The 25164-nt window shown below is 39.0% G+C and overlaps 3 protein-coding genes across 5 annotated transcripts; all 3 read left to right on the top strand.

The window, feature by feature from the left end:
* Positions 1-443: 443 nt before the first annotated feature.
* bola3 (bolA family member 3) lies at positions 444-3691 on the top strand. The gene is made up of 4 exons (XM_026168147.2): positions 444-614; positions 733-856; positions 2316-2404; positions 3041-3691. Exons 1-4 carry the CDS (start codon positions 546-548, stop codon positions 3104-3106), a joined length of 348 nt encoding a protein of 115 aa, XP_026023932.1. The 5' UTR covers positions 444-545; the 3' UTR covers positions 3107-3691.
* Positions 3692-5599: 1908 nt separating this feature from the next.
* vat1l (vesicle amine transport 1-like) lies at positions 5600-17268 on the top strand. 2 transcript variants are annotated; one of them, XM_080298451.1, is made up of 10 exons: positions 5600-6096; positions 6649-6778; positions 7005-7220; positions 7406-7548; positions 9060-9119; positions 9596-9699; positions 10360-10415; positions 10555-10749; positions 14672-14755; positions 15312-17268. In XM_080298451.1, exons 1-10 carry the CDS (start codon positions 5882-5884, stop codon positions 15408-15410), a joined length of 1302 nt encoding a protein of 433 aa, XP_080154577.1. In that variant the 5' UTR covers positions 5600-5881; the 3' UTR covers positions 15411-17268. The 2 variants fall into 2 exon arrangements, with proteins under 2 accessions (XP_080154577.1, XP_026023919.1); XM_026168134.2 differs by lacking the exon at positions 9060-9119 and having other exon boundaries at positions 5604-6096.
* Positions 17269-21032: 3764 nt separating this feature from the next.
* Positions 21033-23130, top strand: clec3a (C-type lectin domain family 3, member A). 2 transcript variants are annotated; one of them, XM_026166290.2, is made up of 3 exons: positions 21033-21284; positions 21369-21455; positions 22413-23130. In XM_026166290.2, exons 1-3 carry the CDS (start codon positions 21158-21160, stop codon positions 22808-22810), a joined length of 612 nt encoding a protein of 203 aa, XP_026022075.1. In that variant the 5' UTR covers positions 21033-21157; the 3' UTR covers positions 22811-23130. The 2 variants fall into 2 exon arrangements, with proteins under 2 accessions (XP_026022075.1, XP_080158969.1); XM_080302843.1 differs by lacking the exon at positions 21369-21455 and having other exon boundaries at positions 21089-21284.
* Positions 23131-25164: the final 2034 nt, after the last annotated feature.

Below are 25164 nucleotides of genomic sequence, written 5' to 3'. Positions count from 1 at the left end.
GCCAATAAAAAGCTACAAGGGCAGGTTAGTTGGAAGACAAGCAGGACAGCGGCCCTTGAGGCCTGGAGTTTGACACATGTGGATTACAGTGTTAAATTGCTGTGTTACAGAAAATAATCATGATTGTTAAAGAATAAAAATAGAAATAGTGACTTTAAAAACACATACAACCAATAATATGTATAATTTTATTTATAAGAATGATAAAATAAAATAATAAAATGTAAGACTGAAAAGAGAACTGTACTAAATGGTACGTATGACCTTCATAGCAATCAGTATTAATACATAACATATAATCTATTAAAAAATGACATGTATGAATCTTGTATTCATTCAAAATATTAATTTTATATTCATACCATGGCAATATTAGAAATAGCAACAACTAGGGCGCTCAAATGTGTTAAAAAACCCAAAGTGATTTGTGACCCGGATGTGTGACGTCATATTTGAGGGACCGCGCTGTCTGAGGACATGACAGTTAAGTAACCGGTGTGTGTTTCACAAACTCCCCCTGATCAAGCTGTGCCTCCGTTTTCACAATGTTTGCTTGTAGTCGCAGTTTGAACAGCGCTGTGGTGTCTGCACTCCGTCTTCTGCGCAGTAATCAGGTTAAAACACCTTTAGCAGTACCAGCAGTGCATTTCAGAGGGTCAAGCTTTAGCTTAATGCTAGCCGCCAGTTTGCAGAAACTGTCTGCTGAACTTAAACTCATCTCCTCCTCCTCAGACTGCCGTCACTGGACAGCTGGAAAGACCTCTGTCCACGCAAACCGACGGGGAGGTCCGCATCGCAAAGATACTGAAGGAGAAGTTCCCTTCAGCCTCGTCACTCAAAGTTGTGGATATATCAGGTAAACACTTAAATCCGCGGAAATGATCCTGATCCACCTAAGACGGGAGCACGGCTTAACACGTGGGAAATGACAAGGCTGGAAATGAAGCTACACAAAACTTTTGGTTCATACACAGTGGGGGCAGTGTCAGACCTTGAGTAAATTTTTAAGGATTCATCTACTGTGCAGCTGCCACATGAGGAATTACTGACAGGCAGTGACGGTGCTAAAAACAAAGACATCACCCAGATTGACAGGATTACATGTTTTTCCTCTCTTTGCTTATTAGCAACACCCTTATTTCCTTTTATTGTAAGGAACCGATCTGCTCCTTTTAACTCTGGTTGGTGGTATTTGATTTGTTAATTTTGTGTAAACTTTTCTGTTATTTGCACATACACTGTGGATAAATACTTTCCCCTGGTTTATATCATGTGATACCCATTATCACTGATTTGAAGCTTTTTGAGTCAGCTAACTCAAAAGACCCTCAGAGGGATGCATTCCGATGCAGGATTAAAGGATTTGTGAGCTTAACGTTTTCAATCTTAAATATGCTATTTTTAAATAGCATATTTAAAAATATGCAATCCTGCATTCCGATGCAGGATTAAAGGATTTGTGAGCTTAACGTTTTCAATCTTAAATATGCTATTTTTAAAATAAAAAAAAAAATAAATAAATAAATAAATAAATAAATAAATAAATATATATATATATATATATATATATATATATATATATATATATATATATTTATATATATATATATTTATTTATTTATTTATGGTTATTGTTTTTGCCTGGTCGTACTCTGCTGCTAAGTCTGTTTTAAATTGATGAATGGCAAATAACATCCAACAGATTAGAGTATTTGTAGCCCATTTAATACCAAGAACAATCAGTCAGTAAAATTAACTTCACCTTCATCTGGTCACCCACTTATTAATACCCTCTGCGAGACGATGTCAGACTTGATTACATTGATTATCCTTTGATGTGTGTATCACTTTTGAACTACACACAGAGCACATGGAGTTATAAAATCAATATATCAAGTCAAAATTCACAAAAATAATTGGTTTTCTGTGGTATTATTCTCAACTTCTTTGTAGCAATAATGTGGCCCTTTTCTGATACCTTGTTTTTTATTGTTGTTTTGTTTATCAACCATTCGAAAAGGCTTAAAGACTCAAATGATGCAGCAGACACCACTTTTTAGATGTCTTGGAGTAAAAAGCCCAGGTTAAGTCTTTAACTGCCTTCATGATACCCACCCACTTCATATGGTTTTAGGTTTGCAGAATCGGCTAATGCAAAGAAATCCCAACTATGTTGAATTTGCCTGGTAGGACATGTAGGTCTTCCCTGAAGCCGTGCATTTGAACTGAGGAAAACTCTGAAAGCCAAGGAAGCAAACAAACAAGCAAAGCAAGTCATAAGATTCTCTGTTTCTGTGTTTCTGTTCTGTTATTAGGTGGCTGTGGGGCCATGTATGAGATCCACATAGAATCCAGTGAGTTTAAAGGAAAAAGGACTGTTCAGCAACACCAGTTAGTCAATCAGGTAAACCCCTAGAAACCTTGTCTAAACTGATGTATTAAATCTAAAATTGTTGATGTTTTATTTAGTCTGTGTTGAACCTTGTATGTGCTTGTTATTTGTTTTTTTTAAAGATGACATGAAACGCTACACATATAAAGGATAATTTACATCATGGAGCCCTGCTCTCAAAAACTGACATAGATGTAACTCTGTCTGTGAAGCTGGATTAAATACGTTTAGCACCATCTTCTGTTAGTATGGAACGTGATGTCACTGGGTTGCAGCTAATAGTCTTACATTAGTTTATGTTTGCTAACCAGTGACAGAATCATGATCAGGTTTGTGCTGCCCCTGGGTATAACAATGAGTTTTATGTTAAGAAACCAAGGATATACTGTCCACTTTTACCGTCTTGTCTCTAGCAGTATTTGGCTCTCATTACTTGGCTAGCGGCACTGAAATGGGAAAATCCATCTGTTAGCTGCAGTGTCTGGGTTTGTATAGCACTCCATGAGGTAAATTAACCTCCATAGATCTAGTGTTTCATGTCCTCTTTTAAGTCTGTCGTCTTGGCTTCAATTAACAAAAACTTGTAGTTTATATTTGCAATAGTTGATATTTTAATCACAAGTATTGCGTATGTCTTGTCCTCCACAGGCACTCAAAGATGAGATTCAAAACATGCATGGATTACGAATATTCACTGATGTCCCACAACATTAGAAAAAGTCCTATTTCTGGCCCACAAACCTTTCCTTTGTTCACCCTCTCTAGTATGAATGCACAACTGGGAGGAAAAAAAGCTGTTATGTACTAAACTAATCCTGTGACATAGATGTTAATGTACCAGTGGCAGAAACGCACAGGACCTTATCTGTAGCAGTTAAACACTGACAGTGTGAAACATGCATGATTGCTAAGTGAGTTATCATGTACTCTAAGATAATATATTGAACCAATGAAAGCTGTGATACGCACAAAATGGCCTGCTAAATTGTTAGCAAAGTGTCAAGTCATGTAGGCTCTTCCCATTGTGGGGTCTCCTGAGGGCTGATGGTGATGCTGGTGTAATAATGGGCAGTCTCGTAATGGTGGAGAATAGCTACAGACTCTATTTTTAACTGGGGAGGGATCTGTTTATGGAGCATTAGTTTGCAATGTCATTAACTCTGACCACAGTCTGTGTTACCGTCTAGCTTAAGATGATTAATTTCAAAATTGGTTACTGGCATTGGATTGTACTTTGCTCCTGTGTTTATGCCACCTATTCCTTTCTAATGTACCTTGCAATAAAAGGAAGCTACTTTTGTTGACTGTTTTCTTTTTGTTGCTTAAATTTAAAAAAAAATCCATTTATATAAAAAAGGAAATGCGCTCACTATTACTGCCTGTCAAATTAATCTAATATTAATCACGCTGAGGATTAAAAGTGAAAATATGAAGTTTTTCATAACATCTTTGCTGCTGTTGAATGTTGAAAAATGATGGCAGAAAGCAAGTGGAAGCCTTAAACAATAGGCTTAAATCATTTCAGCTGAACCAGTGTATAGCTGAGTGATGGAAGTTCATCGCTCTGATCTGTAGTTCTACAAATCTGTTTGAAAATCTTTCCGCTCCTTTTTGGAGTTTCCTGTTATTTAAGCAGGCTGCCGCAGTTAGCTACGTTAGCAGCTAGCATGTTCTTGAGCTCAGATATTCAAAGAAGTACAAAAAGTGAATGTTAGACAAGTGTTATTATGGCGTCTTGGCTTCTTCAGGATGTGTAGTAAGCAGTAACGTTTATAATAACTTTTCATTTTATTATTTATTTATGCTTGGCACATATCATTGGCTTCTTTTTGTGTTTGAGAAATTTTAGATTAAACCTTTTGCAAAGAGGTCCGTTTATAAAAGAAAACAGTTACGATAAAATTAGGAGCGAGTGTAGCAATTTATGATGCAGGAAGTTGAATGCGTCAGCAGGTTGTTTTAAGATGTTGCCAGGGTTACAGGGTTACACCGTAACCTTGGCAACAGTTGATGAAGTTATTTTCTCCATGACCATGGAGTTTATTCTACAAAGAAAATTAGAAGTCAATTTCAAAACATTAGAAATATTACACCACCTGATTTATTAATTTTTATTGCGAAAAGGCTTTTTACTTTTACATATTAGGTTTTGTGTTAGGTAGCAAACACACAAAATTTGTTAAAGAATATGATAAATTAGCATTTTGCTAGTTTCTCATTAATTGTAGCACCTGACATTGAACCACTCCAGGCTACTTGAATCTATGTTTATCCATATCTAAGAGAGGCCTATAAACCTTTTCAGCCAGCCATAAAGACTTCATAGTGTCCTCTGTATAGTGAAATGCTTTTCACTGTTTTGTTTTGGGGGTTTTTGTTTTGTTTTGTTTTTTTTACAGTCATAATAAAAGCCTTATTTTTAGGTTGCAACCGTGTGATATACAAATTAAGAAATTAATTCACGAGCTTTAAATGCAGAATCTTGTTTCCATCACTGGGGGAAAAAATATTATCTACAAATTTTTGGTTATTATCTCAATCTTGACTTACGAATAGGAGAAAAAAGATTTTTTTTGCCCTCAAAATTTTTTTTTGAGGTTTTAATCTCAGAATTTGGGGTTATGTATCTATAAATAATAAATTATTATTATTAATAAACTAATAATATGACATTTTGAGTTACTCAAGTCAATTTTGACAGATTTATCAATTTTTAAAAAATCTGTCTTTTAGTTATTTATTTATTATATATTGTCATTTAAACATCGTTTAGCCCTGTTTAATAGTTAATTTAAACAGAGATTTCGAGGGATGTAAAAGAATATGTATTATATATGTATTAAATGTATCCAAATTTTAAAAAAAAATTATAGCCTCGAAGAAACTTCAAGTCTACAAGTCACGAATACATTATTTTAAATAGGAATGTTGCACTCGCACACAATCATGCATACCATGATTGATTGTTGTTAATTCTTCGCTAATTCTTCCAGGTTTGTTTGTTTTGTTTCCTCTGGTCATTTTTATAGTTTAACCCTTTAAAGGAGAATAAAAGAAAACATCCCATTAAACTATAAAACTTTGAATCTTTATTATGAGGTTAACGATTATTTATTTATATCCTACTTGGTTGTGCTGCCGAGGGCATCTGAAGGAGTTCATCAGACTTAAAAGTTTTGCGGGCGCTTCACCACCAGATGGTGCACTTTATAAGTCGTACTGGCGCAAGGAAGGATAATTCACCAGGATGAAATAATTTCCTGATTTGAAATAGCAAAGTTTTTTGTTGTTGAATTAATCGCCATCTGTCAGACTTAAAATACTGGAACTTTAAACCTGCGTGAGTGCACGTCGCTTGCAGATGATGAGGATTCAGCTTCCACTGTGGATAACCGTCCATACAGCGCCTGCCTGTGTGCAGGCTGCACCGGCTGCACGCCCAAATCACTCTCGACTAGGAACGGGGAGGCAGAGCAGCTGGTCTTCGACATGGCTAAAGAAGGAGCAGACATGACAGAGGAAACCGAGTACATGATAGACAAAAATGTGAAGAAAGAAATAGACAACGTGGAGACGTCTGGCAATGCCAAAGAAATGCGAGCGGTGATATTGTCAGGTTTTGGGGGTCTTAACAAACTCAGGGTGACCAAGAAGGCAATGCCCGAGCCTCAGGATGGTGAAGTGAAGATCCGCGTGAAAACATGGTAAATATGAGGGTGTCAGTGTTTTTCATTTGTACTTGTGAGCTGCGGTCTGATCTGGTCTTTTACTCCCACGTTGCATGGTGCTTTTGTGAAGTCTAAACGCTGATCAACAAGGCTTACACAGAAATTCGCAGTCATGAATCCACAGGTCTTTTCTGGTACAGGAGGTTGGGTGGCTGATGTTCATAACAAGCATATCTGATGCCACAGTTTCCAGTCATTCTATGTCACACTTTCTATTTTCTAAGCGCTTGTTTACAAGATATTGAGCAAGTCATTTTTCCCCAGGTTGCAGCTGAGCTTTTGCCAGTGTTAGCAGTGTGACATTGGGAAAATTAAAGTGTACTGTTTATTCACAGAGGAAAAGCCTGTGACTCACTGCTCATAATAATGCAATAAACAGTGCTGGGTAATCCCTACATCTCTTAACACCTCATGCTAAATATTTGATATTAAAAAGCTGTTAGAGACTGTTCAGGGTCATGGTCGTCATCCAGATATCGAATCAGATGGATTCCAGTGTAAACAAACAAGAATTATTCTTTGTTGCAGTGGCTTGAATTTCCTGGACCTGATGGTACGTCAGGGGACTATCGATAATCCCCCCAAACCCCCTCTTGTCCCTGGATTTGAGTGCTCTGGAATAGTAGAGTCAGTGGGTGAAAACACAAAGGGATTTGAGGTTAGTGTAATTACAGCTTGTTGATGCAGTTGTTCTATGAGTACATGCTGCCAGAGAAGTACACCAATAAAACTAGAGAGGATGCAGATTGCAATAAGTGCTGTAAGCGTAACAATCAGAAATATACTGCTGTTAATTCATAATCTGATGACATTTACTGCCACATGACGGGCTCACGTTAGTGTCTGCCGTGTGTTGACCTCCTTCCCTCACATGTTTCTTTCAGATAGGCGACAGAGTCATGGCTTTTGTGAATTACAACGCCTGGGCGGAGGTGGTTTGTGCACCCGTGGATTTTGTCTACAAGATGCCAGATGAAATGACGTTCGCTGAAGCAGCAGCCTTCTCCCTGAACTTTGTGGCTGCTTATATGATGCTCTTTGAGGTTGCCAATCTGCGAGAAGGGATGTCAGTGTTGGTCCACTCAGTAGGAGGTGGTGTAGTAAGTCCAGTTCTCATATGACTAGTGCACACCCTCTAAACAAATGCACACATATGGAATTGTTGTTTAATCCCCGCTGTTAATAGTGCTATTTATATCGTGGTATGATTTATGTTTATGTCTGCTTTCCTTATCCTCTGTGCTCTCGGGCACTGATACATTATTATAACTGTTATTATGTTCAGGGTCAAGCTGTGGCTCAGCTCTGCTCCACCGTGCCTAATGTCACTGTGTTTGGGATCGCTTCGTGTTTCAAACACGCAGCCATTAGAGACTCCGTGGCTCACCTCTTTGACAGAAATGTTGACTACATCCAAGAAGTCAAAAAGTAAGTGTGTTGTGTAAGTGGTTTTACTTCTTTTTGACAAATTTTGGCAACATTCACTCATTGAGTCAAGACTGAATGTGGAGATGTAGTCAGGTGAAGATGTTGCCGGTTACCCCTTTAAACTAACGTGACAACGCTTAGTTAACAGAGGGTAAGAGGCCTGCTGGAGGATGCAGATGTTACTGCTTGCTTTATTGGTCATGTGTGGCTGTGGTCACCATGGCAACTCACAGCTCATCTCAGCAAGCAGCAGCATTGTGTAGGGTGGAGGTCTGTAGCGGCAATGTGGAACAGCTGAGCCAATTAGGCCAGAGGAGCGATTTCTTACACGTTACACTGACATCAGAGACGGTTTACGCTACAAAGAAACCGCTGGTTGCAAACGTTCATGGGATTGGATGCGGTATGCCACAGGTCTACTACAATTAATCTGCGGAGGTTTCATGTAGTTCTAACGATGTTGCAAAGCTTTTGATTATTTCATCACCAAACGGCCTCCTCTGCTTCACAGAGCTCTGGCCGTAATTATCTGTGGCTATACTAGAAACAGGGTAGATGCGCATTAGTATGATGTATGAAAATCCATATTTGCCACGTTGTAGTACCTACAGATGCAAATGGCTTGATTAGGAAATGATGTTGAGTGCTTTCTGCATACATGTCAGCAGTGGTAGTGGATTAATATGCCTTTCATCTCACTGGTCCACACATTCTTCTCAGGATCAAGTGCAAAGTACAATTAAATTAGCCCTTTTACAAAAGGCAAAAAACCATGAGAATCACAAGACCACCAAGGTACAATTAAATTAGCCCTTTTACAAAAGGCAAAAAACCATGAGAATCACAAGACCACCAAGCTGTTCAGCCAGCCGGGTGTTTGGGGCCACAAGGCAGAAAGTATGGACTTAATGTCCCCTTGATAATAACATGCCTTTCATTCTTTCATATACCGTACTCTAAAAAGTCTCATTATGGCCCTTTTTTTTCCACTGGCTGATTCTGTGTGCGATGAGATCAGAAACTTTTTGTAACACGGTGTAAAATATGTTACCGATGAGGAGCTACGTGGGCACTGCAACACATCAATAATCCCTGTATAAGAAAACGTGGGCTGCAACTTTTTCTCAGAGTAATACTCCAGAGAACCAAGCTCCTTATCTTATGAATCCATGATTAGACAAAACCTGAAGCTGCTCCAGCATGAATCACAGGCTGAAAACACACACACACACACATATAAATAAATTATATATATATTTATATATACATATATCTATATATATGCTTACAGAGTATGTTTTGCATGTTTACATTTAGTGCTTGTGGACACAAACAAGCCAGTGCAGTCATATCTCTGCCTTTCACTGTACTTTAACTCAACTGCTCGAATTCTTCATGACATTTTCAGTAAAGCTGAAACAATTAGTTGCTTAACTGATTAATGGTAATTGAATGTTGCCTGTTATTTGGATTTTAGATTAATCTACTGGTTATATTTTTACCCTTGTGAGCTTTCTAAATCTGGGTGACTGGGACTCAGGAGGTAGAGTGGGTTATCCGCCGGCTGAAAGGTGGGTAGTGTGATCCGCAGCTCCTCCGGTCTGCCTTTCAAAACGTTAAGATGCTTAACCCCAAAATGAATGTGGGGGTGACAGATAAAATATAGTGCTGTGTGAATGTGGCTTGTAGCGTCTAAGTTTCTTGCGGGCTCAGTAAGAGTAGAAACCTTTCATATAACTGCCTCCATTCCTTAAATCACTTGTTTTCTTAGACAAAAGTGGAATACTACATTAAAAAGGCAAAAAAAAGTATTATGTCTGAAATCGATTCAAATTTGTCCAAAATGTGTCCAAATCTTTTTTCTGCTAATCTTACCATCGAGGCTAAATGTTTCAGCTCAAATCTGTGTTTAAAATAATCTGTTCATTTATGAGACAACATTCAAATAATTTACTGGTTCTAATGAAGTGTTTAAATCTCTGCATGTTGCATGTTTATTAGCTCAATTGAATATTTTTTAACTGTCCCTTTGTTCTTGGTGTTTCAGGATTTCTCCAGAGGGAGTGGACATTGTGCTTGACTGCCTGTGTGGGGAGAACACAGGCAAAGGCCTGAGTTTGCTGAAGCCGCTGGGAACTTACATCCTGTATGGTGGGGATGATATGTATTTCTTTACTGTGCAAAAATGTATCGCTTCAAAGTCAAAATAACTACATTTTAAATCTTACTTCAAATATTGAGAAGTACAGTCTCACTCTCGAGTCAAATTCCCTGGCCCAAAAAAGCAGTCTGGCACGAACACGCAGAGATTTTTATACCAGTTTGCGTGTGGATTAAAGAAGCTTTAGAGGTACTTTTAGTTGGATTTTGTTACTTTTGCACAGAGCCCGAGTAGCTGTTTTACATTCCTCATGGCAATCTATCTGTCTTCTTGCTGCAGCTTCAATTTTTACACACACCCATAAGAGTGGCACAGATCTAGTCGCAAAATAGTGAGTGTCATTTGAATAATATATACTCCAGAGCCTGCAAATTGAATGTATTGTCCTTCACAGCAACCAGTCTTATCTGGTCTCCGTTAATTACTTTAGCTTCTGTCAAGCCTCATGAATCAAGTAACATGATTACAGAGAGATTAATTCATTATCTGCAGCCATACTCAAAATGTGCAAAGGCATACTTGCACAGATCTAAAGGGCTAAAGGTGCCAGCTGATCCTCCCCCACTCTCCCTTCATGCTTCATGGCTGCCAATTATTGACTAGTCACTTCTGTCCAGTATACAGAAATCCTTTTATTTTTGTTTTTTCAGGCGCGTCAAACATGGTAACTGGGGAAACAAAGAGTTTCTTCAGCTTTGCAAAATCTGTGAGTCAGAGATGCAGTCTATCATCAATATTTGAAAGGAAACTACACCCTGTAACTGCCCAATCAATTATAAGTCACAGGAAATGAAACGCACGCACACATCCGTCACCCTCGTTTGCTTGTTTATTTGTTTTTACAGTGGTGGCAGGTGGAGAAGGTGAACCCTATTAAGCTATACGAAGAGAACAAAGTCATAGCTGGATTTTCGCTCCTCAACCTGCTCTTCAAACAAGGGAGATGTGGCCTCGTGAAATCAGTGATGGACAAACTCCTGTGTTTGTATGAAGAGAAGAAGATCAAGCCTGTAGTGGACTCCCTCTGGGCGCTGGAGGAGGTAAGAACTTGAAGTAATCAGAGGGTTTAAGACACAGAGATCGATGAGGATCAAATTAAAAATGACCCGATCACGTCGGGCAATCCGAGATGCCAGAAAAGATTTTAAGAAGAATTGGTTTAAACATCCTGGACAGAATATAATGTGTTGTTTGTCGCTGCTGAACGTTGTCAGCTGTCCTTGGACATTCTTCCACAGATGGTGGGTAGGTTGAATCTTCCTGTTCAACTATTATGTCACACCAACACAAAAAGCCAAACAGCCCATACATCAAGCACTTGACACTCGATTTCTACAGACTCTTTAAGTCTTCCTATAACTGTGATCATTCAGTTTCTCAGGAACCTTTGTACAGTAGATGCATGTTTCCTCTAATAATTTGATATTTACATTAAGAGATCCGGATCAGTCTTTTCCTGCATTGTGCAACATTTAAAAGGGATTTGAGTTCAGGGGAACATCAGTAGTAAATGAAGACCCATGACTGGAAAAAGAGAGACTCATAAATACACTGTCACAATTGGTTGTGTGTAGAACATATTGAAGCATTGAAAACCAGACTCTTTCCATCACATAGGCAATTTTACAGACAGATGAATATTACCACATCTATGCTCGATTTCCTCTTTTTACTTTGCTCGCTCTGCTATATTTTTACAAGGGCATTTGTGGCTCACATCCCCATTGGTACATAAGCCTAATGGAAAAGTACCACTTTAAGAGAGCGTACCTATGCTACTTACAGGGTTTTTCCTGCCTAAAAGAATTTTTAGTGCCCCCCAAAAACGCTTAAATCCAAGCCAAAGGACAATCACCGGCATCGTAATGAAATACTTTTTTTTATAAAGCAAGTTTGCTAATTGGGGGTTTTAGTTGTCCAAGCATAATAATCATTTCTGTTTATTAAAATGGTCCGAAATAACAGAAAATGCACTGATTTGTTTTATACAAGGTAACACACACTCACTACTTTAACTGTATGCAGGGCCATCATGCTTATTCATCCACTTAATCCCCATATTTATCCATAAAAGCTCCGGCTTGTGATGCGGGTTTAGCCGGTGTGCATTTGACCACTGCTGGGCTCCTTCATGAGAACAGCTTCAGTTTAACCCCTTTTTCATATTTGTGATCCTTCCTCTGATGTCCACGTGTACCTGCAGTGGATACAGTAAAACGGGGATCGGAGTAAGGCAGGAACAGTTCTGTGTTTTTCGTCTGTAGTTAAATGATACACAAAGATGGGGACACAGCTGTTTTCTCTTATTTGCTTAATTAAACCATTTGCAAACAAGGAATGTGTGGGCTGTACAGATGGTGGTTGATTTATTCATTTTTCTGCACCTGTGGGGTGGAAAAGCTGCACTTTTAATATTCTTGTAGGTTAATGAATTCGGCAAAGCCTTGCAGCTCTGAATGACTTACCTCTGCACCATTTCAGACCTAACAAACGCCAGAATCAATGAAGAACCTGCAGCTGGGGACTTGAGACTAAATGGACTGGTTTTTGTATAGTGCATTTCTACTCAAAGCACTTTAAAAAACGGGCCCTTTTTTCAACATCTAACTTTCACTCTAACATAATGGGAGCAACCCAAGAATACTATAATATTCAGAGTGGAGCAGGCAGTGATTGAACCACCAACCTTCCAATTAGTAGACAATCTGCTCTATCTCCTGAGCCATGGCCACCCCAGTCCACTGATTTTCTGGTTACTGGAAAAAGAAGCAGAAAGTTTATCCTTGGACTTTGTTTCATACTGAAAAATACCTCAGGAATTTAGATGAAAGCAGAGGCAGTGTAAGTAATAATCACAAAAAGCTTACTGTAAGTTATTCTAGACTCTGTCTACAGTCGGAGAGATATTTTTGTGAAATAATTTCTCATGGGAAACTTTCCATGCACTGTTGTCATTACTTTGGCAGATTGTTCAGGCTATTCACTGGAACCATTGCCCATGAAGAATCTCATTAGAGGGGAGGATAGCGTGGGATGTAGTGTCAGGGGCACAGCTTGCCTCGGTTGTTTATATGCCTGGAAGGAGAGGTTAGTTTACATGCTGACCATTGCAACCTTTCTTTCCGGAATGAGAAGTTGGACAATATGCATGGCTGGGACAGAATAATGGGAGTTTTTCTAATCGCTGCTAGTTTCAGTCAGGAAAATATTGTACAGCTTCTACGCTGAATGCTATTAAAAATCCTGAAAAACAAAATCGAACCCACGTTGCATGAAAATTGGTCATTATGCACAGAGACCTAATTCGCTCAAAATGTAAGCGGAATTTATCCAACCCCCAACCTCTTCTGGAAAGTTGCTACCTAACAGCAAAGTGCTGTACAGGTTTATGACCCACTTTTCCTATTGGCTTGATTTCTGTGACACAACGGGTTCCAGACAAAGGCATACACTCAGCTGCGTCTGCGTGAGTGCATGATATGGCATGGTAATCTTTTGTGGTGGGTCTGACTTTATTTTTGCCCTTTTATCAGTAGCACCATGCCTAACAGAGTTGATTCTTTAACCTGTTAAGTAAGTTGCTGTCACAGCAAAATAAATAATGATGACTGAATGGCCTAGCAGTCGTTCATAAACGTTGTTTCTGGTCTCCTTTTGCCTGCTGGATGGCAACACGGAACCGGAAAGCGTCGCTCGTTGTCACATGTTGTGCCTCTTATTGCTCCCAGGCCGTGTTGGTGAACACGAGCGTGATGTTTTATGACAGCATATGAAGTGTGGGTTTTTCGAAAACAGTGTACATTTGCAGGAGCCTTGTCAGTGCATGGCAAACTGTTGCCTCAACTGCTGCATCACGACTGGATATTGAATTATTTTCATTTGAATGCAAGCTGTAGAGTTCGCCACAACGCAGTGCTTAGTGTTCTGGGATTTTGTTTACAGGCGCTGATGATGTGCACAGGGATTTCTCTGCAGCAGCCCGCTTGCCTCAGTCTACCGACAATACACACCTTATTTCTGATTTTCTTTAGCTGGCAGTAAAGATCACACAAACCTAAAAGATTCTGACTCACTGTCTTACTCAGTTTTGCTCTCCTAGCAGGAGCACTGAATTGAGGGGTTTTGCTGAATTTGAACGTGTCATGGTATTTTTCCACAGACAGCCGAGTGGCAGAAGCCTCATCTTCATTTAAAGATAGTTTAAGAGCCCTATCATGTTGATACATGATGTCCTTTATTATATCACAGACGTGATAGGTCACCTATGGTTTACTCTGCAGTGTAGTGCACAGCATCACATTTTATCTCTGAAGACGGCATAATGTGTGCTATAGATGTAGCTGCCTAATTGAGTTTGGAGTCCTTGGTTCAGTTCCTAGAAGGGTTGTTCTTTATTTTATTTTAATTCTATCTACTGTAGCTATTGAATGTGGGGATAACAGTGAGCCAGGTTATTAGGAGGTGTGGTCTGAGACTTTATTTATTTTGCAGAATGTGACTAAGATTTTTTGCAGTGTAGAATAAACCATTTCTGGAATAAGACTGCAGAAACAGTTATTCTTAATGTATCTGTTATTAGAGCCTGTCCCTCCCTGCCAGATTTTCAATTCAATCTCTTGCTATAGATCTTGCATCAGTGAGGTGTTCAGCGTGATGTCAAATATCAGCCAGCAGAGTGAGTCAGCATCATTTTGTCACCGTTAAGGCCATTAACTTTCCTCGCACAGGAAGTCTGTAATATAGCTGTGCTAAAAATGGATCCCGTGTCTACAATCTGCAGAAAATTATTGAATCTTTTTGTGATTTTGAAATTTTATCAGCTGGTGTTTTTTTTTTTTATCCAATTTTACAGCAGTCTCTCTGTTAGAGATCTTTTATTGTTAAACCAGCTTTTTTTTACATGTTGAGAATAAGATCTGTGCAGCTTTTTAAGAAGAGGTTAAACTTATGTTTTCTTCTCAGGTAAAAGAGGCGATGCAGAGAATTCATGACAGAGGCAACATAGGAAAACTCATTCTGGATGTTGAGAAGTCTCCCACCCCTCTGGTACGAAAGGCTTTTATTGCTATATAGACATTTTCTCTTTTAAAAGGTGACAGACTGCATACATAAACAGACATGGCTGTTAAGAGTTTTAATTTCTCCGTATGGATCGGTCTTATATTCAAGCCTACTGTAGTTTATGTAGGATTGTCTGGATGCAAAATTGGATAAATATGAATTCCAAGTCCACATTTTTAAGAAAATCTATAATGAAAATGATTTTTTTTAGAAATGCAAAAGGTATTCTTCTCACACTTCATTTGCTAGCTAACATACAAAGTGGCATTTGTAGTAAAACTATATATATATATATATATATATATATATATATATATATATATATAAACAGCAAACCACATAAGTAACTGCACATTTTCTTCTCATGTCAGGATTGTGAGAGCTGGATTTCCTGCTGTCCTCTTCATTTCCATTGTCATGTCAGCCCATCCTCTGCCCATTAGCAGAGTTCGCTGTGTGATTTGATGTCAGCTCACATTTATTTCCACCTCTGTTTCCACTAAACGGTTAATGGTGGCAGTAAAAAATGTTTTATCTGTAGATGGCCAGCGACAGCACGGAGACCAGTGAAGCAGGAGAGGAAGAAGAGGAGCCCGAGGGAGACAACGACAGCAAGGAGCGAATGCCTTTTATCCATTAGACCCGACAAAATCCCACTGCAGCACACCTAGAGACACTGGAGAGGCAGCACAGTTTCACCAGAGCAACACAACCCCAGTCGTGTGTGTTTGTGTGCATGTGCTGTATGCATGAATGTATGTATGTGCAGTATACTTTAGTGCCTCTTGTCCGTTTCCTATTATGTGTCAATTGATTAGTCTAAGCAAAGGATAGGATGCCACAATGTGCAAGAGCCATTTTCAACACAGTGTTACATTATATGCTGTACTATGAAGTAATTACCTGCTAGCCAATAATATGAATAGGTTTGTGTTCACTTTATAGTTAACTGCATCTGCCCACAGTTTATTAAATTAACAGCAAACCACATAAGCATTTAAACCTGCCGACCTGCTATTCTCGTTTTATGATTAGCACCCCATGAAATAGATTAAGTAAAGCGCCTAAGTGTCAAATAGTAACAAGGAAACATTTCTAAATATTTCACAGCACAGGGGGAAAAAAGAAGTATTTTTCTGTGCTCGGCTGTGAGAATTAAAAGCGAACAGCTGAAATAGGTTTGAGAAAGTGACCCCAGTGTTCTAATTGTTCCGATCAAGGGAGTGCATCCCTTTGTTGTGTTAACTAATATGTAAGCCAGGAGAGGCAGAAAAGACTGAGTGTAGATATTTGCATGACATTTTATGCTAATGTGCCAACCTTATATTATGGGATCACTAGTGCCTTTGAGCTACAAACAAGTGTAAAATACTTGAAATGTATTCCTTATGTGCAGTTCACATTGAACAAACAAACAAAAAGTTATTTTTAGGTGGAAAATGAAGTGTAATCTGTTTAAAAAAAACAAAAACATCATTGGATCATGTAATAAGAGGGATTTGGACTTATTTTTCCCACTGAACTGTATATTCAGAATTTACATAATGTGTAACACCACGATTGTAACATTTATTGTTTCCGATCAGAAAACCATGAACAGATTTGTAAACACTTGAGTAGAACAGGACAAATTTCAATTTATACCTGCGTCAAAATCCTGGTTTTTCTTGAGCATTAAGTAGTTAGTCGGACTCAGACTGCAGTTTAAGGTATTTAGAGTCTCTAGCTTGCCTGTCTGACCAAAGTTGTTTACTTGCTGGTGCCTCACAACAAAAGTGCCGTAAAACTCCATAACTGACGTCGTATTTTTACAGTGAGCTCGTGTATGAGGCTGATTTAGGAACACTGTGCAGCGCTTTAGTTAAGTATGGCAAGCTCTGCCTTTACTCTGCAAGTACACCCACCTACTCAGACGATTTTATTTTTGAAACTTGTGAGAATCTGCTACACTATTTCAATTTCTCTAATTACGCTACCTTGCTTACTCGGTGTGTTTGTATCGGCTAGCTGTCTGAATCCTTCATCATTTTAGGCTCATCTACAAAAACAACACAGGATGTCAGTGTTTTGTAATTGAAAAAAGTAGAAACTAGTCAATGTGTAGCTTAAAAGTTATGAGTAAACACTGCATGCTTTGAATGTGATAAACAGTGAAGAGAAGATGTTCAATGGGTTTACTAAAGTGATCAGATAAATTATATCCTAGACTTGAAATTTAGGGCGTTATTTAGACAATTTGGGGAAGAAAATCTAAAATTCGATGCCTTCAATGTCCCTGTTAGTGTCTGTGTGCGTGAGAGAGACAGTTGTATGTGTATTCATATTGCCTCGTTTAAAAAAAACAAAAGAAAGAAATGTGTACAACTTGTTCAGCACTGTAGTGTGTTCACAAAATTCCTCAAACTATGGTTTACCTGTGATATATTTTTGTCACATTTTTGTTGTGTACTTTCTTTGAGCACTGCTCTGTTTACTTGAATAAATTTATCTGCAAAGCATTTCTTGCGATTTTGACTCGTGTTCAGGTGCTCGTTAATGCAAATGTCTAATCAGCCAATCACATGGCAGCAACTCCATTCATGTAGGCATCTAGATATGGTTATTATGGTGAACATGGTGATTTAAGTGACTTTGAACTCGTGCTTTTTGGTCACAGATGGGCTGACTATTTCAGAAATACTTTGTTGGGTGAAAATGTCTAGTTCATGTCAGATGTGAATAACTGATTACAACCAGTATGAAGAAGAGCATCTCTGAATGTCCACAATATTGAAACTTAAAGCAGCCGCACTACAGCAGCAGAAGAACAGACTGGGAGCCACTCTTGTCAGCTAAGAGCACGAGGATATAGTTCACATAGGCTCACTAAAATTAGACAATGTGAGATTGGAAAAATGTTGCCTGGCCTGAAATAGCTACAGCGATTAGAGCACGCTGTAGGTATTTCAGGTACTGTGCTGCAGTGGTTTGTATCATATCTATAGACTCCAATTTGTGCGCGTAAATGGAGAGTCGTCTTCACACACTAAGGTCAATTATGGTGTTCCACAGGGTTCAGTGCTAGGACCAATTCTGTTTACATTATACATGCTTCCCTTAGGCAGCATCATTAGAAGACATAGCATACATTTTCACTGCTATGCTGATGACACCCAGCTCTATCTGTCCATGAAGCCAGATAACACACACCAATTAGTTAAACTGCAGGAATGTCTTAAAGACATAACGACCTGGATGGCCGCTAACTTTCTGCTTCTTAATTCAGATAAAACTGAGGTTATTTTACTCGTCCCTGAAAATCTTAGAAATATGGTATCTAACCAGATTCTTACCCTGGATGGCATTACCTCGGCCTCCAGTAACACTGTGAGGAACCTTGGAGTCATTTTTGACCAGGACATGTCCTTCAATGCACATATTAAACAAATATGTAAGACTGCTTTCTTCCATTTGCGCAACATCTCTAAAGTTAGAAATATCCTGTCCCAGAGTGACGCTGAAAAACTAGTTCATGCATTTATTACTTCCAGGCTGGACTACTGCAATTCATTATTATCAGGATGTCCAAAAAACTCGCTGAAAAGCCTTCAGTTAATCCAAAATGCTGCAGCAAGAGTACTGACAGGGCCTAGAAAGAGAGAGCATATTTCTCCTGTTTTGGCTTCCCTTCATTGGCTTCCTGTTAAATCCAGAATTGAATTCAAAATCCTGCTCCTCACGAACAAGGTCTTAAATAATCAGGCACCATCTTAGCTTAATGACCTTGTAGGACCCTATTAGAGCACTTCGCTCTCGCTCTGCAGGCCTACTTGTTGTTCCTAGAGTATTTAAAAGTAGAATGGGAGGAAGAGCCTTCAGTTTTCAGGCCCCTCTTCTGTGGAACCAGCTTCCAGTTTGGATTCAGGAGATAGACACTATCTCTACTTTCAAGATTAGGCTTAAAACTTTCCTTTTTGCTAAAGCATATAGTTAGGGCTGGATCAGGTGACCCTGAATCCTCCCTTAGTTATGCTGCAATAGACGTAGGCTGCTGGGGGATTCCCATGATGCATTGAGTTTTTCCTTTCCAGTCACCTTTCTCACTCACTATGTATTAACAGACCTCTCTGCATTGAATCATATCTGTTATTAACCTCTGTCTCTCTTCCACAGCATGTCTTTAATCCTGTCTTCCTTCTCTCACCCCAACCGGTTGCAGCAGATGGCCGCCCCTCCCTGAGCCTGGTTCTGCTGGAGGTTTCTTCCTGTTATAAGGGAGTTTTTCCTTCCCACTGTCACCAAAAGTGCTTACTCATAGGGGTCATATGATTGTTGGGTTTTTCTCTGTATCTATTATTGTACGATCTACTGTACAATATAAAGCGCCTTGAGGCGACTGTTGTTGTGATTTGGTGCTATATAAATAAAATTTTATTGAATTGGTCTGACAACTCTTGATTTCTGCTGTGACATTTGAAGGGTAAGGTCAGAATTTGGTGTAAACAGCGTGAGAGCATTCCTCATGTCAACAGTTTAGACTGCTGCTGGTGCAATGGTGTGGGGGATATTTTCTTAGCACAATGTTCGACCTCTTGGTAGCAACTGAGCATCATTTAAACACCACGCCGTGTCCATCTCTTAATGTCGACAGTGTACCCATCTGATGGTCTACAGCAGGATAACACACCATGAAAGTAAATAATGCACCAAGGAAGAAATTCAAAAAGGAATGAACATTGCAAACAAAGATGAACACAGGGTTATACACTACCAGGAAACAGGTGGGGATCGGGGCAAAGCTGAAACTAATCAAGACAAGTGAAGACAGTCAAGGTGGGGCTGAGAATCACAAAGGAGAAAAATTGCAGGTAAAAAACACCTTGAAAGTAAAACAGGAAGTAACCGGATGACCGAGAGGAGAAGAAAAAGGTACACAAGAGGGGAAAGGGACTTACAGGGAAACCCATGAGGAGATGGCTATGAAATCAAAGCAGGGACTACACTCAAAATAATAATACTCATGATATACCAGGATAGAAAAAGGAATAAAAACCCCCCCAAAACAAAACAAAAACTGAAACATAATATCAAAATATATTAACAGGAATCTGAAACACAAAACTCATGACATACAAGTAAATCAGATTCTTTGTAAGCCTTCAGTGTTGCACAAGATGACAACAGCATCAGGGATTTCTCTTTAAACAGAGAGCTGAAACACAGTTGTGTTGCTAAAGAACATATGGATCTCAGAGGAGGACAATGGTGCTTGTGTCTAATGACGATGGTGGTCGAACATTACTCCGTTTCATTTTGGCTTTTGCTGTGATTTCCCCCCAGTTTGTTTGGTCAGAATCAGGAGTGCACTCTAGGCAAAACTGCTGCAAACGCCGCCTTATTTGAAGATTCACACACATTTGGTCTTGAGCAATGAGCAATTATTAGTCAAACCAGAAATAACCTGCTACGTAGCTTGCATTCGAACATCATACATTAATGTGCTTGCACAACTTTATTCCTGCCACTAAGCAACAAGTCTATAAAAGCTCATTTTGTAGGATTGTTTGTTTCTCACACATTCGCCGCATCATGTTGACATATATGCATCTATATGTATTAAATTTCTTAATAAATAATTGGAATGCATTATTCCAGAGAATATGTCACTCAGGGGTGGATGTATTATTAAAAAAACAGTTTGAGATTCTAAAATAGGAAAACGTGCTTGAACTGGTTTTGACAGTTGAATAGCTATATTGAGCAAATATGCCCAATAGTTTTTTTTTCTTATTTAGCTCCCACTCCCATCTGTATACATCTCCCTCTAAAAATAACTCGCCTGCATTAAAGCTGTAAACTGGACTTCTAATAGCAGCCTTATGTTCAAATATTGCATAACTGTCCCTGTGATTGAAACAGGCCTAGAGCTAGGCTGTATTGATGTACCAGGTATATTTAGTTGCTTAAATTTATTGAAGTGGTTGGTTAAACCTTTCCTGAGCACAATGATAATTCACTGCCAGGCTGCATCATTTGACACTTAAGAGGTGGTATAAGTTTTCAAGTCTCAAGTTGATTACGTCCAAACTTAACATGTGAAAAGAGGAAGAACACTCTGTAGTATTGAAGCAGTCAATGGATTTCAGGTTTGTTTGTGAAATGAAAGTGAATGCTTCTTAGCGCACCTTGTCCCAAGTAAATATTTATCTAAAAATAACTCGACACAAGGAAATCATTATTGGCCTCCACCCTTTTTAACCTCCCTCACCTCCTCCTGATGGCTGGGCAAAAACAAACACATTTAGAGCCAATACAGGGAAAGGCATACAGAGGACCTGTATATATTGAGCAGCCTGCAGAGCTTTTGGTTCCTTTCACAGCAGCACAACGTGGGCCACTGTGTCCTGTATGCTGGCCGCAGACATGGCACGCCTGGGCCTCCCTGTCTTCCTCGTCCTCAGCTTCTCCTTGCTCCACATCTGCAACAGCGGTCCATCTCGCACCAGGAAGGCTGTTTCACCTCGCCAGTCTGGAGGTAATTGTATAAATCCTATCAAATCATGGCTTTATCTGACCTGTGTGTGTGTGTTTTTTTCTTAATTGTCTCCTCCTTGTGCAGCTACAGAGGAGGAGGATGTGATGTCACAGCTCCAGAGGTTGTGGCAGGAGGTCAATTCTCTGAAAGAGATGCAGGCACTGCAGACAGGTATTAGTGAGAGCGTTTCTGCATTCCTGATAAATTAATATTAATGTACAGACAAGTAAGACGAGCAAGAGTGTGAACAGTGCTGCATTTATAACTTAATAGCCAGAGTTTAAAAGTCAGAGTGATTCTGTAATCTGACGCACATTTCATATCAACTAAAAAAGGAAGAAAAAATAATAATCGAGACGCTTTCACAACATACTCCTATAGTGTGTAAAATCCATCAACTGCTGCTTAAGTGCTAATGTTTAAATTCAATATTTTGTCAGATATTAGCAGTGTCATAGAAAGTCCTCGAGTCTCTTGGGAGGTTTTCCACCTATTTGATTTCAAAATCTGAAGTCTGAGAACAGCACTGGATTTTCTGTGGCCGAGAAGAGGCTGCTGAGGATGCTGAAGAGCAAATTATTCTTTAATCAGCTACTGAGGTCAAGTTACAGTTGACCATTTCAAATTCCCTCAACAGAAGGAATTTAAATCTTTAACAAGGATTTCTTGAACACAAAGTGAATGATTTAATGAAAATCAATGGGTTAGAAGAGACTTTGAAGAAATAAAAATTAAATTAATACACAAACTCAAAAGGCTAATTCTGATATAGCATACCAATTTTCTGCTATATAAATTATGAAAACTGTTGACTTTTTCTGTATTAATTAAAGAGAAATGTGCCTGAATATAAACTTGATAATTTCTTGAAATTAATATTTAATGAAATTGATCAATACAGCCTGCAGACATGAAGCGTACCCCTAATTGTAGAATGAACCTTATGGTGCCAGCTTATCAGCAGAGGGCAGCAACACTCCAAGAAGCCTTTAAATGCAAAGTAACAGGTTCACTTGCAAGCTGCATGATGGTTACATGAATAGTTCTTGCAATGTAATTTGATGGGACTAGTTTATAGTGTTACTTTACCATTCATTAATTCATAAAGTAAATGCTTTGTGTTTTCAGTGTGTCTCCGGGGCATCAAAGTTCATAGAAAGTGTTATCTTACAATTGAGGAACCCAAACATTACCATGAAGCAAATGAAGACTGCATTGCACAAGGTGGAACTCTTGCAACACCGCGGGACATGTTGGAAAACAATGAACTGAGAGACTATGCAAAGAGGAGTGCTCCCGGGTCTAAGGACTTCTGGATCGGTGTGGCAGACATAGTGAAAGAAGGCGAGTATGTCGATGTCAACAGCCAGCCAGTCCGCTTCTTTAACTGGGATCGCTCCAAGAAGCAGCCCACAGGAACGAAGAGGGAGAGCTGTGTTGCTCTTTCAGTGGCTGCACAAGGAAAGTGGTATGATGAGGTGTGTCGCAGCCTGAAAAAGTACATCTGTGAATATGTCATTCCCTGAAGCCAGAAGTGGAAAGAAGAAATTAAATAAAAGGATGTTGACGATTTGATGATCACTGATGCAGGTTTATTTGACTAAAACTGTACAAACCCTTGTGTCTATGATAGGAAGTTTTTTTCTCTGTGGTTATTAATTGGGTTCTAAAACAATCCTAATATTCAAAATAGTAACTATAGGTGGATTTTATATGAGTTCTCTGTGATACAAGAACTTTATCTTCACATGAAGCAATTCCCAATGGCTTGGACATCGACTGAGCAGATCATGAAATTAAAAATTATGAGTGAAATTTCACTGAAATAAACAAAAATGTAAGCTTCTGTTGTTTCCTGGAAATGATTTCATTTCACCATTACTTTTCTACATTAGCTTTAGTCTATTAATTTCATCATTTTACACTTTACATTAATGCAACTCCATACATAAGTATGAGAAAGTTCCTCGGTGCACACTTCAACTTCTCATGAAGTATTTTTGACTGTTTCACATTCATTGGTGTGAAACTGCAACAAAACCCACAAAATGATAACATTTTGTTTTATCGGGAAATGTAACATGTTTGAGGGACCCTTGTTGCACAACAGTCATAAAATGTACTGACTTAAAAAAAAGTAGCACAAGCAGTTCTGAATGTTGAGTAACGTTTAAACATTTCCTGGCTACAATCTATAAGAGGCCTGAGCAACACAGCAGGGCTGTGATAAAACTGGAGTTGCAGGCTCAGTTGTGCTCAACATTTCAGATTTTTTATTGCAGTGACACCGAATAGAGCCGTTATCACACCTTGAACCTTCGTGAGGTGACAATGTCAAATATTTACCCCTGTTTGCTCCGAATTGCTGCTGCCACACTGCAGTGCAGATGTCCGGTTATAGGAAAAATATTTTTGGTCATCTAACTACAAAACACCAGTTTAACAATCTACAGATGAGAGTTCAGCAACTACTGTGTCACTGTCCGCCACATCTGCTCTTCAGTCACAGCCAGCTGAGATGGTTGAGATGGCGACTAACCACGGTTCAAGGCAGGGACATTTATGTCTCTCTCCCTCTTTTTGTGCTAAATCTTCAATCTGTAATGAGCACCTATATCCCTCCCCACAATAAGCTATTAAAAAATGATGAATTCACATCTGCGGTATATGGAGACAGCTTTATTACATTTCTAAAAGAGAGCCCCAGGCAAAAACGAGCAGCTGGGACCCCATTAAACACCTGTTCCACCCCTTTTCTGTAGACTGAGTGCTGGCCAAAACTGATGTGTACCAACCCATCCATCCCTTTTGCTAACCTTTTATCCAGCTATCGTCATACTATAATGACTGTAGTGTATACATTATGTGTTCTCTATCTCCTCCTAGACAAGTGGACCAATCTTGAAACTTTGCACAAACATTGCCGAGGACACCATGAGTGCCAACATCTGTATTTTATACAAATTACACAATCATATTTATATTTTATAACACTGAATGGAATGTCAGATTAGAATGGTGTGTCATAATATATTTGTAGCATATTTACTGATCTATGCATGTTTCTTATCTAGTTTGCTAGTAAAGTGAAAGGCGGGGTATACCCTAGACAGTTCGCCAGTCTTTTGCAGGGCTGCTGTGTTGTAATTCAACTAAACATAAATTTATACATGCCAAATACATCCCCAGACAGGTATACTAAGCGTGCACCTTGTGATTTTTGTTGTCATTGAGCTCCACCAAGCTCAAATCAAATCAAATCACTTTTATTGTCACATCACATGCGCTGGTACACTGGTACAGCACATGTGCATGAAATTCTTGTGTGCAAGCTTCACAAGCAACAGAGGTGTGCAAAATACAAGAAACATAAGAACAAAGCAAAGGGGTTGGCTGTTCATTTTTCCAAGGAGCCACATGAGAAAACGGGACTGGGCCACATCAGTAATCTTAACTCGATTCTGTCGATTCTGCTCATTATTAATTTCATCTCTGGGTCTGGGGTTTTATTCAGGTTGAGATCTGGAGCAGAATCACAATCACAGAATCAGAATCAGAAAGACTTTATTTATCCCCAAGGGTCAATTTAGAATAAAAAATTAACTTAACTCTATTCATGTTTTCGGACTATGGGAGGAATCTGGAGTGCCTGGAGAGAGCTGGTTGAACATGCAAACCTCATACAAGAATGCATAGCTGCCTGGTGGATTCAAAACAAGGACCTTCTTGCTGTGAAGGAACCACTGCTAACCACGCTGATGCCCCACTATGTCATTATATATATGTATGCACAATTGTATAGTGAAATCCTTTCATTATATTAGTAGTTTAGGCCCAACAGGCTACAGGCTTGAGATTCTACATGGGAGGATTATTAGAA

This window comes from Astatotilapia calliptera, chromosome 1, assembly GCF_964374335.1.
Source record: "Astatotilapia calliptera chromosome 1, fAstCal68.1, whole genome shotgun sequence".
Taxonomy (NCBI): Eukaryota; Metazoa; Chordata; class Actinopteri; order Cichliformes; family Cichlidae; genus Astatotilapia; species Astatotilapia calliptera.
This window is presented reverse-complemented; position numbering and strand designations above follow the sequence as displayed.